Source organism: Pseudochaenichthys georgianus, chromosome 9 (assembly GCF_902827115.2).
Source record: "Pseudochaenichthys georgianus chromosome 9, fPseGeo1.2, whole genome shotgun sequence".
In the NCBI taxonomy this organism is placed as follows: domain Eukaryota; kingdom Metazoa; phylum Chordata; class Actinopteri; order Perciformes; family Channichthyidae; genus Pseudochaenichthys; species Pseudochaenichthys georgianus.
In genome coordinates, this window is record NC_047511.1 from 8,889,417 (window position 1) to 8,903,451 (window position 14,035).

A 14,035-nucleotide genomic window follows, 5' to 3' on the forward strand; every position below is an offset into this window, starting at 1 on the left:
ATTGTATTTGTTTGTCCTATATAAATTCATTCTGCACTGTTGGAGGAGCCTGTGACTTAAGTTTGTCATATCTTCACTGTAGCTACTGCGCACATGACAATAAAGCCTTGAATCTTGAAATGAATCATAAAGCATTGGTACTATTAGCCTATTTCTCTTTACCCAGACACACATTTGGTTTTTAATATTCAGCTTAGGCGATAAGTACAGTCATGGGCGGATAACAAAACAGTGGGCCGCTGGGCACATACTTAGAAAAGGCCCCACCACCTCTCCTACAAAGGAGCAGAACACAGACTTCTTTTGAACCTTTTCATAGTCATGGTGAGTCTCTTTCTATTAATTTCATGTTTCTTTGTGGACATTTTGAGTGTCTTCTTGGTTGCTACTGTCTCTTTGAGAGACATCCATTCATGACAGTACAGTATGACATGTCTACTATGCACCGCAAATAGAAAAACCTGCCTTGTGTAAAATACTATTAGCTCCCATTGTGTGAGAATAAGATGGTCATTACTGGTCAACTTAACATACACATTTGAGTAATACAATGAACACAATGAGGGCCCTGACAGTGCAGTTTGTCAATGTAAATGACCTTTACACAGCTTATTTCACACAACGACCTCATTCAGAATTAACTAAATACATTGATAATCAGTTTATGTCTCAAGGACGTACACCAATGGGCATGACATCAGCCATTTTCAATGATAGGGCTGTACATGCAGGACAATGTCAGGGTTGAGTGGCTCCCCCTCCAGTTTAATCTTGGCAGCAGGCAGCATTACGTAACAAGGACCTTCTTAATCAGCGACCCACTACTACAGGGGATCTAATCATTTTGTTCCTAGCCTGAGCTTATCTAGACACATGGTATCTCGTCATCAATGGAGAAAGAGCGCCGCAGCACTTTGGACCTCATGCAATCACCTATTGCCTAGTAGGGATGTTAAAGCCAGGCACATCTGAGTGCTGTTTTCCAAACAAGGATCAATAAATCATCCTGTAATCATTATCAGCATGGATGGACTTTTTACACTCCTTGAGAGCTTGAGCTACACGTTTTGTATTCAAGGACAAAGTAAGACAGAACAGCATGATGGTCCTTTTTATATCTAACTGTTTACTAAGACAACTGGCTATCAGAACAATAAATAAGGCAATGAGTTAAACAAACACACAACAAGTAATGCAGTGTAATATGTATATATCTAATTAAAACAATTTGTATGTAAGTATAACCGCGCAAATGTCTGCATAGGAAGTAATCCAGTGGATGGTTGAGGCCAAAACACCAGAGAGAGAATATTTTTATTATCCCGGACATCGTCTTGGATTTATTTGACGATTTACGAATTTATAACAACACTTGCGTTGTTATCATAACCCAAACCTCAATATTTCCTTAACCTAACCAAGCAGTTGTGTTGCCTTATCCTAGCCAAGTTATTTACTGTGAAGATTGGAGGTTATTTTAATCGTAATAAGCGAAATGTAACATGTTTTATTGGATAATCTTGAGAAAAAGCTTAAAAATGTACTTTTTCGGAAGATATCACTCTCACTATGTATGAGGAGATATGTTGAAATATTCACTTTGTATGTTCAGCCACCTGTTCCATGTACATGAAAACATAATGTACCAGACCACACACACATACTGTACAGTATTGTCTAAATCCATTATATTCCTTAAAACAATCTGAAATCAAACACTGTGTACATTTACATTATGACTTGGCAAAAGAAAAAAGATGCAACACAAAGAATAAGCATATACACATTTTAAAATGGCAGAATACCGCAGGTGGCTTGTAATGGGTTTTATTTTTTAATATATACCTTAAAGGGGGCCGTATTATGGTTTTAATGGATCCCTTTTCCTGTAGTGTGTTATGTAGGTTGTTGTGCATGTAAATCCCCAAGTCCTTTGTTTACTTCCTTGACAATGTGACATCACTGTGTTACACCCTTGCTTCAATTGGCTTGCTCTCCAACACATTGGAGGTGGGATATCTCTAAGAGGTTGACCAATCACAACCGAGCCGGCCAGCTATCCAATCAGAGCAGACTGGGCTCTGGTTTCAGACAGAGGGTGAAAAGAGGTGCTGCAGTATGAGAAAAATAAAGACCTTTTAACATTAAAACATTAAAACGGGTCGCAGTAGAGGCGGAGAATACAAATATGAAACCTGAAAATACGCTTATCACGCTCCTATTAAGCCCTTCAGATGTCTAATGATGTTATCCAGCAAAACATACTCAGTCACACATCCTACTTCCCTTATACGAACTGTAACTAGTTATTTGGGAAAAATACATTGCAAAGCTTCATGTGAGTATTTTCTAACACTAATACATTAAACTGAGCAGCAGGAGGGAGTACACTTTGCGTCAGCTGCAGCTCGCCGTCCTGTTTATTGCGGGCAATAAGTCTGCAGAGAGGTTTTCAAACTCAGCACATACTGCAGGCATCGTCGCTGCAGGAGGAACCTGTCAAGGTAAAACAGATTCTCTATACCTGAATGAAGTGCTGACTTAAAACAAAATACTTAATTTGACTGTCTTATTCTTTTCCTAGAGTGCATGATATTGGTTGACAATCAGAACTTATGAAAAGGCAAGGCAAGGCAAGGCAAGGCAAGGCATATCCCTTATTATTTTGTATTTTGTCAATTTAAATAATCCTAAATTTAACAATTATACTAAATATGACGTGGCAAAATGAATGCCAATTTAGGTAATGCCTCTTAACCATAAATGCAGATTGACATAATAAAAAAAAGAGTTTTTCACATGCTATTAAAAAAAGAAACTCAAAATTACAGTCTTAACATCTCTGCTTCAACATCATCAACATAATAATATATAGATTTCTGCGTTATGTATATGGCACCACCCTATCTCCTCCGGCGGAGACATAAAGGACAAATTATTTTTTAATAAGAGGGGAAGCTTTTTAAATATGCACTATTTAGTATGTTATTTATCAGTTGCACTGCCCTTCAACTGAACTTCAACTATTGACCAGGAAGGATTAATGACCATGGCCAACGTTTTTGAGTTGAAAAGCATGGTTGTATATGAAAACTATATTCATTGTTGCATTGTAATAATTGCTGAAACGGATTAATCATCTATTCAGAAAGAAAATCAAGTAAAACATGGACCTATTAGTGTCTGAAACCTCAAGCAGTATGGGTCTATTTTACTCACCCTTTTCCATCCAATTTCAAACCTGAAATGTGTGAAAAGGAACATGTCATATCAAGTACTTTCTACAAAACTTAACTCGTCTCTTTCATTAAATTCATTATCATTTCAAGTATTATTGCTTGGCAGGAAACTAGTCTGTCAAGTACACATACCGAACCCAGGGTTTATAATTGGTTGGTTTGATCAGTTTTCCTTTTTTGCTACAGACTTTCAATGCTGACATTTGGGTTTTGTGTGTCTCTGTTGGTCCAGATGAAGTGGTGTGTTGCTGTTGTGTTGGCAGTGTTGCAGCTCTGCAGCCCGGCGCTGCAGACTGACCCGCTGCTCTACATCTCCCAGATGCATGAAGGGAAAGAACAACTCCGCAGTGAGTCTTAACAATACACAGTTTCCCATTTGCCATTTTTTATTATGTTTACATGTTGCATTACATACAATATAAGATATACTTTATTGATCCCAAATTGGGAAGTGTTTTCATGTTGCATTCATAGAATTGTCTCCCAAAAGACAATAGTTTGCGTCCCAGGTGTAATCAAAAGTCAACACGTTTTTTATTTAAGTTACGGAAGAAATACATTACAACATTAGTATCTAGCAAAGTCAGTGGAACCCTCTTTATCAAATATGTATGTAATAACTACATCAGGTACTCAATTTGACCCAAACCACAATCTTTTCCTAAACCTAACCAAATATTTTAGCACTACAAATATTCCGACGTTTAATAGAAAGGCCATGTGATGACGGGCAATCTACCTATTTTGTCGTTTTGTATGAAGAGATGTTGATCGGTCAGCTGTATGCGTCCTCGAAGATTAACACTCTCGCAGAAGCAATTAAGTAAATGTTTTCCATGGAGGAAACACTTTTAACATTCAAACAAAATACGCAGGCAAGGGAGTGAAAAATATTGTTTGCTCATGAGAAATACGCATTGGTTTACCTTTGATTGAGACTTGATCCAGTCATCTTTTTTGAAATGATGGCAATTGATTTGATTCATCCTGTATTCTCTTTCAGAGGCATGGCTCAACCCCACACTGGAAGATGTTGTCCCATCCCGGGAAGTGACCCAAGCTGCTGAAATGAGAGAGATTCTAGAAACTGAGACGACCACACACTCCTACCCCATGTTTGCTGAGCACACCAACCTCAAGTGGGTGACGTGGAGCGGCTTCCTCCCAAGCGGTGCCGTCGCTATCTTCAACGGCTACACCGAACGCACCGACTACGTGTGCAAAGTCAACTGTGAAGCCGGCTTCTATTCTCCCAGTAAAGGGAACTTCTGCCAGTACCCGTACGCCGACAAAGAGTACGCATCCACAAAGTTTGAAATGCTGATTAACGTTGACCACTTTGAGTTCCTGGAGTGGGTTGAAGAATCGTATGGATCAGTCCCAGGTTATGCCATCAGAACCTGCCCTGACTCAGATATCTTTGTGGGCAAAAACAAGTATGGTCTCGGCAAAGTGGTGACCCAACATGAAGCCTTCTTCCTTCCCTGGGAGGGCGATGAGTATTGGTACAAGAGTTACCAGGTTCTTGCGATCAACAGAGACAGCTACAGCCAGCACATCTCTCATGTGGAGTATGGCATCGACCAGATGGAGCTCTTCCACTATCCTCCGGAGGCCCTGCAGCTCGCCAAAGTCACCAACCTAGAGTGCAGAAATGTGAAGAAGACAGTGAAACTGGAGAAGACAAGTTCTGTGGAGAAGTCCTGGGACATTGGCAGAGAGACCCGCAATGGATCCATCTCCACCATGAAGGCCAAAGTGCCCATCCTTGGCCCAGGGACTGTGGACCTCAGCAAGGAACATTCAGTCACCTTTTCAGAGGGAACCAAAACGGTGGAGGCCATCAGTCACACCGTCTCTGTCGAGCTGGTGGTCGCACCCAACCACTCCTGCACCGTGAGGATGGACGGCAGAAAGATGACAGCCGACATTCCGTTCACTGGCAGGCTGAGCAGGACCAACCACAACGGGGACACCCACTGGACGTACATCACTGGAATCTACGACGGCGTGACGGTTGGAGAAATCAATGCTGTCGTGGAGAGATGTCAGCCGGTGATTGACGCTGTTCCCTGTTCCCCAACTCAAGACTGATCATCAGTGTGTTGTATTAAAAGGCAAATGTAAAGAAAAATGTTTCCAAATAGATTACAATAAAAAATGTCAAGGACTCAGTTTTTTGTTTTCTTTCAAGTAAGATATTAAAAGCCAGTTACTATCACCAACCTGACCCCTGAAGTCATTTTCAGATGAGTTATTTTGTAATACTACTTGTCAAGTTACAAGAATGTACAATTTATTAAATATCTATTTTTAAAGATTATTTTGGAGCCAGTTTAGCCTCTATTAGAAAGGGGATTCCTTAAATTCTTGAAGTACATTTGATAAGTTTAATGATATGGCAAATGTAGTAAATACATACCTTTCAAAATCAGGGATTCAAAAAATAAATAGCCACAACATAACATGATTATACGTTTGGACAGGCCACCACCAAGGCCACAGATCTTCAGGCTCCAGGTTCGCAAAGTGGCAATACATTTGTGACATGTAATTAAATGCATTGGTGTTTGTCAATACAGGACTAGAAGTTGATATATACTTAAATATAAAAAAGCGTTAAGACATCTAAATTGCCACCAACTCAAAAGTCCACTGTGTCTGTATTTTACTTCAAAAATACATTTAAATTAAAGAAAAGTAGCAAAGTTTGAACTTTAAAAATATACTTACCCAATAAGTACTATTTTAAGCAGAATATAAAATGTCTGTGTTACATAATACTGTCTGGATATGTCCATCACTTTAAGATGCATTGGGTAAAGGTGGGCTAAATCTAATTTATCTAAGAAGCAAGTCAAAATGATTTAATAATACCGTATGTAGCCTACATATACATTTGTACAATTATTTTGAATCCCTATATAATCCAATAAATAATGGTTGCATAGTTGTTTTGTTGTTGTTTTTTCAATAGAGATAATGAGATTATTTCCACATTCTTCCGGTTTATCATTAGTCACGGCTCTGGTCACGCCCTGATAAACAAAGCAGGTGATTTCACTGAACTCCTGATTAGTTGAAGGTGTGTTTTTCAGGTAATGCAGTTATGCCCTGCCACCCACTCAGTTTTTACTTTGCTGGATTACTAGCAGGATTCCAATGTTAGTAAAATAACAAATATATAGTGTTTGTTTAAGATGTTATCTCTTCTCTGTAAACTGTACTGTTCTGTAGGCTAATGCTTTAACTGTGGATCAATACGCATACTGCCTGAATCTGCCTTATCGTTTTATCTCTCTTTGGTACATTTTTCCTTACTTAATTCAGTAGATGAACCTACATGTTCATTACAAAGTGTGTGCCCAACTGTGTGTATTAAATTAAAACAGAGCATTTTCTGTCAGCTCAGATTTTATTTCTGCTTTTTGAAACTGTATGCTCATGTGTTTCATTGTTAGTGTATAGGCTACTCACACAATATTCTTAATTAAATATTCTAAGGTCTCACTGTTATGTGGTCTTACATAATACACTTAAGTAAAAACATGCTATTGTTATTTATGTTCTCTTATAGTTTTAAATGCATTGCATTTGATATTGAGATAATCCAAAAGGAATTTTATATTTTGATATTTAGATACTTAGAAGTAACTAGTAGGCTAATTGTAACGGATTACATTTTTAAAGTAACTCTCCCGCTGATAAAATGTACATCATTGCTTTTGTTGATTGAAATATAGGCCCATTGTAATTCTCAGTCACCATGCTAGATGGTGCTGTAGCTCAACAGAGAATGAACAGCATGTTCTCTCATGTTCTCTTTGTGGAGCTCGTTGACTTGTTTTGGAGGAGAGGCATTGCATGTCGTGCTGTTAGTGTTAAATGTTGTAACCTCAAATGAGACGAGAGAATATCTTACAATTGAATTAGTTCTCAATGTGTGATTAGCCTAAACCGTGCGTTTGCTTTACTTGTTCAACCGCAGTGTGTGGCTCTTAAGTGTGCCTGTTGAGGTAAAGCTGTCTCGAGCTAACAATTACTGTAAGCTAGCCTTAGCAAGCTAACGCTAACAATACATGTTAAAAATCACACAGTTGTGAGATAAATACGATGTAATAACTTTTCTCCGAAGGGTTTAATGATTAAGCTTATTTAATACATTAAAGACAAATAAATAAAAAGTAAAAATACATTTCAGATATATTGAATCCCATTGAGAAATACATCTTATTAATCAATAAACATAGCCTACAGGGTATTCTAATGGGAATTTTTGGCTCATTACTTTATAAAAACGAATGCAATTTGACTGACCGTTTGTCTTTATGAGCCGATTGAAAAAAGTCACCGTTTTGGGGACATTGTGTCGGTATTTTTCACTCTTTTGTAAGAAGCTTTTGAACTTTGTCACAATGCGTCGACTTTTAACAAGAGTCATTCATCGAGTTTTGTTGTGTGGGCGGTTGAAACCGGCCATGGGCATTGAAGCAGAAGTACACACACAAGGCCAACGGAGGCTGGTAAGTGTTTAACCTCAAATATGTTGCATACTGTATGCTATAAGAAAAGCAGACTTTGTCTACCATAGATTTTCTAAACCATTCAACCTGTCAAACTGGATTACTGGACTTCATAAATCCCACCAAAAACCATTCAGGGAATCAGGGAATTAAGCACTGTTGGGACAACGCTGCCATATCCATCCCATATTTCACGTTTAAATACATGTTCTGGATCAACTCAGGCCACTTTATTATTCGATATTAAAGTGCTACATTCTTGGTAAATATCTAATACAGAAACGTGACAGCTTCAGCCATGTTGTTGTTACTAATGCAAGCTTTCTTTAATTGATAGATTTTAGAATGGAGTTTGGTGACTGAGATGCAGTGGTGTAAAGTAGCCTACATTTACTCTGTACTGAACTCACAAGGGGACTTGTAGCTACTTTACTGGAGTATTTCAATATTTTTGCTTCTACTCTACTACAATTTAAACGTAGATTGTGTACTTTTACTCCACTGTATTCATTTTTTTCCTTTAGTTACTTTTCAGATTTGGAATAATGATGTGAAATATAATCAACACTTAAATACAACTTTTGTTAAACCTGGAATCAATTCCCAAGCTACCCTGCATTATACAAAGTCATTAAAACTAGCTGCACCTTCACCAGCTTTGAGAACACTTTCATGCATCAATAATAACAATGAAATCATATCATTTATAACAAAGTATTCTTTCTCTCTGCTACATGTACTTCTACTTTTACCTAAGTACAAGATCTGAGTACTTCTTCCACCTGTTTTGTCAGAGACTAGTCATAGTTTGTCCAAGGAACTTAGCCACAAAAATGGCTTTGATGGAGACTGAAAGACACAAAACAGGCATTGTAACTATACTATGATATATAAGTTGAATTGTTATTGTACCATGATAAGGACGATCATGAGTAATTCATGTTTCAATAAAAGAAAACTCTTTATTGTACATTCTCTTTACTGTACTGAGTACTGTTCGGGTAAAAGAAAATAAGAACTTAGTGTGTTGAGACAGAACACAATGTGTGCAGTGTGTCAGCTGCCCATAGAGTCTAATACAATGTCGTCTATATTAAAAAACTGCTGCTGCTGCCAATGGAACAGTACCATCAGTACAAGGCAGTGGCTGTGTGTTTATGTCAGCCCCCAGCTGGCGTTCTCTCAGGAAAACAGTACATTTACCATTCTCCTTTAGGGGGTTTAACCCTTTCATTGGATCTTTCTCAATCATCTGATTCAGCGCTGTTAACAAAGGCGTTGTAAACGCACAGTACTTGTTAGGAGAAGAAATTCATTGTTAGTTTTCGACTTTAAATTAAATCTGCTGGTGCATTTATTTATATAATACCATTCTTATGCACGTACTTTAATACACATAAATCATGTGTGAGTTTAAAAAAGACAGTAAAGGAAAATGTAAACCTATTTACAAACTTATGGGACAACCATGAGGAAAAAAATGAAATAAATGAACAAGAAAATTACAATATCGGAATTTTGCTCATGTGTACAAACATTTAAATTATCCAGTAATTTGTTCCATCTATAAATATATTTAAAAAAATCCCCAGCCATTTTATTTAATATCTATTTAGAAGGAAAAAAAATCAAAGAAAAGGTATGAAATGATGTGTTTGTTTATACGCGTGTGTGTGTGTGTGTGTGTGTGTGTGTGTGTGTGTGTGTGTGTGTGTGTGTGTGTGTGTGTGTGTGTGTGTGTGTGACAGGTGGTGGGGTTGGGTAACACAGGGATGGAGGGTACCAGACACAACGTCGGCATGTCGGTGCTCGGCGCGCTCGCCGCCCGGCTCGGCGTGGCTGACCGTTGGCGTGGCGACAAGCACGTGTCCGGTGAGGTCATCCTGTCAGAGGTCGCACAAACACACGTGGTGCTGCTGCGGCCCCGGCTGCTGATGAACATCAACGGAGTGTCAGTGGCCAAAGCAGGTGAGGTCACCATCTGTGTGTGTGTGTGTGTGTGTGTGTGTGTGTGTGTGTGTGTGTGTGTGTGTGTGTGTGTGTGTGTGTGTGTGTGTGTGTGTGTGTGTGTGTGTGTGTGTGTGTGTGTGTGTGTGTGTGTGTGTGTGTGTGTGTGTGTGTGTGTGTGTGTGTGTGTGTGTGTGTGTGTGTGTGTGTGTGTGTGTGAAGGGATGATGAACTAATTGACCTTTTACAAAGATCCTAGATTTGACAAAAGCAAAAATGATGACAGTACATTAGTCAATAAGCCGAAGGGCTTATTCTCTGCTACGTTATGTCAGCTTTTAAAAAATATTTCTAAAGTTGCTGATCTAATAAAAGGCACTTAGCCAAAGTCTACTGCTTTCATTTATGCAACAGTCAGGGTTTTCTTTCTTTCTTTTTTTGTACAAATGTAACTTCCTGAATTATTCTTATATAAAACGATATGGCTGTCATTAAGGGAAAGATTCCTGGTTACATGTTCTTGAATATTCAATATGGATGATATAAAGTGTCTTTTTGTCGTCCTCTGTAGCTGCTAAATATGGCATCAAGCCTGAACACATCCTGCTGGTCCACGATGAACTGGACAAACCTCTGGGGAAAATCGCAATAAAGCATGGAGGAAGTGCCAGGTTGGTTTTCATTCGTAACCTTCTCAAGATCTCAGGCTGTCTTTAATAGTTCTACCTTTTGCAATCTGAAGGTCTGGAAAATGATAACCTTGAATGTGTCATGCTATAAATACCTGTTCCACCACTGTGCAAGAATCCAACCTCACTGCCGGTGCAAGACATAATTACACAGATCTTATAATACTGTGATTGTCGGAGCTATTCATTGATTTTGTATTATTTCATAATCAAACATTTATTTTCTTGCTTTTATTTGAAATGCAGCTTTGGGCACCCGGTGATTTGGGCATCGGGTAATGAGGTGTTTATTGGAGACAGGTGGGATTGGATCACTAGAGAGGGCAAATGGGCTCTTATCTGGAAAAGCCACAGGGCAGGAGAATAGGTGAAACCATTGTTCTTTGTACTATGAAATAAACTAAAACTAAAATCAACATGATTTTTCTACTACAGTGACATTTTTGTCACAGATCTTGAATCAGTGTTATAGCAAATATTGAGGCTCCCTGTCATGTCTTTGTGGAAATGGCAGTTTGATGACCTGTGTTCAAATTACAGTGAAAATGCAAAATGAACTTTGACCCCATATTTTCTTGTTCACAGAGGTCATAATGGAGTGCGCTCCTGTGTAGACTGTCTTCATACAGATGTAAGTGTCACTGCATGATTATTTGTATTTATTAGGGACAACCTGCTCCTCTTATTTGGATTTAGTTTTATTCTTGGATATTATAGTATTTCTTTGTATTTCTATGTTTGATTACTTTTATAAATGTAAATCTGCTGGTGAAACTCATGGTAACAGCTCAGACATATTTCCATAGCAGTCATGCAGATAAGTCTCATCGTCAACAGGCTTTTCTCTGTTGTTAAAACACAACATTGATACGACAACGTTACAGAAAGACAGACATTAAGACAAAGGAACACTTTCATTAGATGCAACTTAGTTTATCTAGAAGGCAATCTTTGCCAATGATGCTCAATAAAGTTAGTATAATAATATTCTCATGTATACTGGTTATGCGTACAGTAAAATAAAATATATAAAAATATATATAAAAGCGTGAAGAAACTCGCTCTGGATTACCAATTTAATCTGAAGGATCTTTACGTGTGCTTGTTCTCATCCTCTTCTCCTACAGGTGATGCCTAGACTTCGGGTGGGGATCGGCCGACCGGAGGGGCAAACGGTGGAGCGCCACGTCCTGGGCCGATTCTCAACCGAGGAGAAGAAGGTTCTGAACTCTGTTCTGGTCCAAAGCGTGGACATCCTCCTCTCCCAACTCTCCCAACAGGGCTCGCCGTCCCCCTCCTCCCCAGCAGGGGGCAGACAAGCAGCACAGAAGACTCCCCTGCCGCTCACAGCTGAACCTAACTCAAAAACATGAACCCTGACAGAGAGAGGATCTTTACTGTGAATGTGTTTATTCTCTGCCCTGAGATCAATGAGCCAAAGGAGACACATTTCTACCGAGCATGATAACTGCTCAAAACAACACACTTGATGCTTCTCCTTGGCAGCAGAATTGTGTGGGTGGATGCCACAGCCGCCTTAAAGCAGAGCTGCAACTGATTATGTGTGGTTTTATTTAAAGATTATAATTTACATTATCACATTTTGGAAAATGAGCACAACAGAATATCAAAAGTATTGGTTACTATAAGGAGGTTGTGTTTTTCCTTGTCTTGGTGTGATTCTTGATTGACATTGATAGCTAAAAAAAGCAGAGCTTATGTTTTTGATGTGGAGTCAGGAAAATATGATCTATCTCGTTACATTTTTAAATATTAAACTTGACTGGCATAAAACATGTATCGGGAACATTCATACCATTGTTGCCTGCACTGTCTATTCTAAAGCTAATACAGATTTAAGAAAGTAACATTGATATACATGTATTGTCCTTAAAGTAATATATTTTACTTTTGGAGATGCATATGACATTTCAAATCACTTTCATATTAACAACAACAAAATAAAATGTAGTCATAAATGGTTATCTGCAAGGTGGATTTAAAGGTATATAAGAATCTGGCACTAAAAGAAAATTGATTACTGATGCATTTTTGATAAACTGCTATCAGCTGATGGATCTAGCAGGAAACTAACAGACGTATTGATGCCAAATGGATCTTTGCAGAGTTAATTCTCTACTTGAGGAATCCTGCTACTGACCGAAGCTGGACTTTTCTTTTTCTTCCAGAACTTCATAGTTTTGCACATTATATTTCACTTGTCAGGACTCAAGCCATGACCTAGAAACACACATGTCTGTATGCTCCTCTGTAGTGTGGGGACTGGAAATACCTGATTGTATCTGACGTAAAAGATAAAGAATTTAAGCATGGTCTCATTTGTGTATTTCTTATGTGTGATGGTATTTAAGTTAATAGACTACCAAGTGGTCTTAGAAATCGAAAGTCAAGAATTGTACCGGAAGAAAACAAAAAGCTCTTGTTCTCCTCGTTTGCACGTGAAAGTGTCAGCGAGCCTCCTCGTGCCGTCAGCCGAACATACGCTTCTCCTCTCACGCTGCTCTCTTCCATCTTGTCCTCCCTGATGTGGCTCTTTGGGCTAACACATATTGATTTCCCCTTTGCAATTGTCACACTAATTACACTCTTCATCAATTAGATGCCTGTAATGAGTTGCATCCAGTCAAGAGGCGCACTGCGTTCTCACACTGGAGAGAATGTCGGAGGGGGGAGGCTTTCGGTGGGGGGAGGTGGCGGACAAAAAAAGCCAGAAAAGAGCATATAAAACAGCGGAAAGAGGCCGACGAGCTGCTGAATGAGGGAAATCAATACAAAGGGGGCCAGTAGATTGCGATGGAGGGCTAAAGAAGAAAGGCAGGCGAGAAACAAAAGGGGCCAAACATTGTTTAGAGCCGGTTTGTTTGAGGCCTTCTGTCCTGCTGTAGCTCAGAGTCACAATAGCTGCAGGGACACACTTGTGGACATGAGGAGAAGGGGGGGGGGGGGGGGGGCTCAAAGGAAACTTCTTCCACACACACACTGAACACCCCTCACCCTCCTAAAACCCCCCGTCTTTCTTTGCTGTGACCCCGTTGAGCCGCCCTCCGCCTCCATCAGGCCACTTTCCCAGCCCCTCCTCGCTGGTCAGCTTTAGGGGGCTTCACCAGTGCCTTCAATAACGTTTCTTCTGAAGGGGCCAAAGGTCAGCAGTGGGGCTGGACACCTGGGTCTTTAGAAGAGACCCTAAACGTATTCAGGAATGGGACCCCCAACCTTCCCCCATGCTCTACAGTCAGGCGTAGCGGGGCTAACAGTGGCCCGGTGGGGGGTCTTCCCACAGATGTGCTAACCTTTCAGAAACATGCAGGCCAGCTTTAAACTGATGAAGGTAATTAAGTAGAACTACATAGAATAGAATATATTCTCATTTACCATCTTTTTAAGTTGAAATCGTACATTTTAGCCATGCTTGCAGCTCAAAGGATGGAGATGAATGTTGGTCAGTCCAGCACTTGGGTCCTGACTGAAATACCTCAACAACTATTGGATGGATTGCCATGAACGTTGGTGCAGTCTGATCTGTTGAGGACTCTTACACTGTTGACTTTTTAATTTAATTGAAATATCTCAACAACTATTTGTAGGATTGCCATCGATTTGCTTCTGACCCTCCAGT

The 14,035-nt window shown here is 39.4% G+C and overlaps 2 protein-coding genes across 2 annotated transcripts; both read left to right on the forward strand.

The window, feature by feature from the left end:
• Positions 1-3,471: 3,471 nt before the first annotated feature.
• LOC117451939 (natterin-3-like) lies at positions 3,472-5,352 on the forward strand. The gene is made up of 2 exons (XM_034090316.1): positions 3,472-3,583; positions 4,243-5,352. The coding sequence occupies exons 1-2, from the start codon at positions 3,472-3,474 to the stop codon at positions 5,331-5,333; spliced, it is 1,203 nt and encodes a 400-aa protein (XP_033946207.1). The 3' UTR covers positions 5,334-5,352.
• Positions 5,353-7,028: 1,676 nt separating this feature from the next.
• Positions 7,029-12,734, forward strand: ptrh1 (peptidyl-tRNA hydrolase 1 homolog). Its single transcript, XM_034092045.2, has 5 exons — positions 7,029-7,762; positions 9,511-9,730; positions 10,281-10,380; positions 10,984-11,029; positions 11,526-12,734. The coding sequence occupies exons 1-5, from the start codon at positions 7,568-7,570 to the stop codon at positions 11,769-11,771; spliced, it is 807 nt and encodes a 268-aa protein (XP_033947936.1). The 5' UTR covers positions 7,029-7,567; the 3' UTR covers positions 11,772-12,734.
• The last annotated feature ends 1,301 nt before the right edge of the window (positions 12,735-14,035 follow it).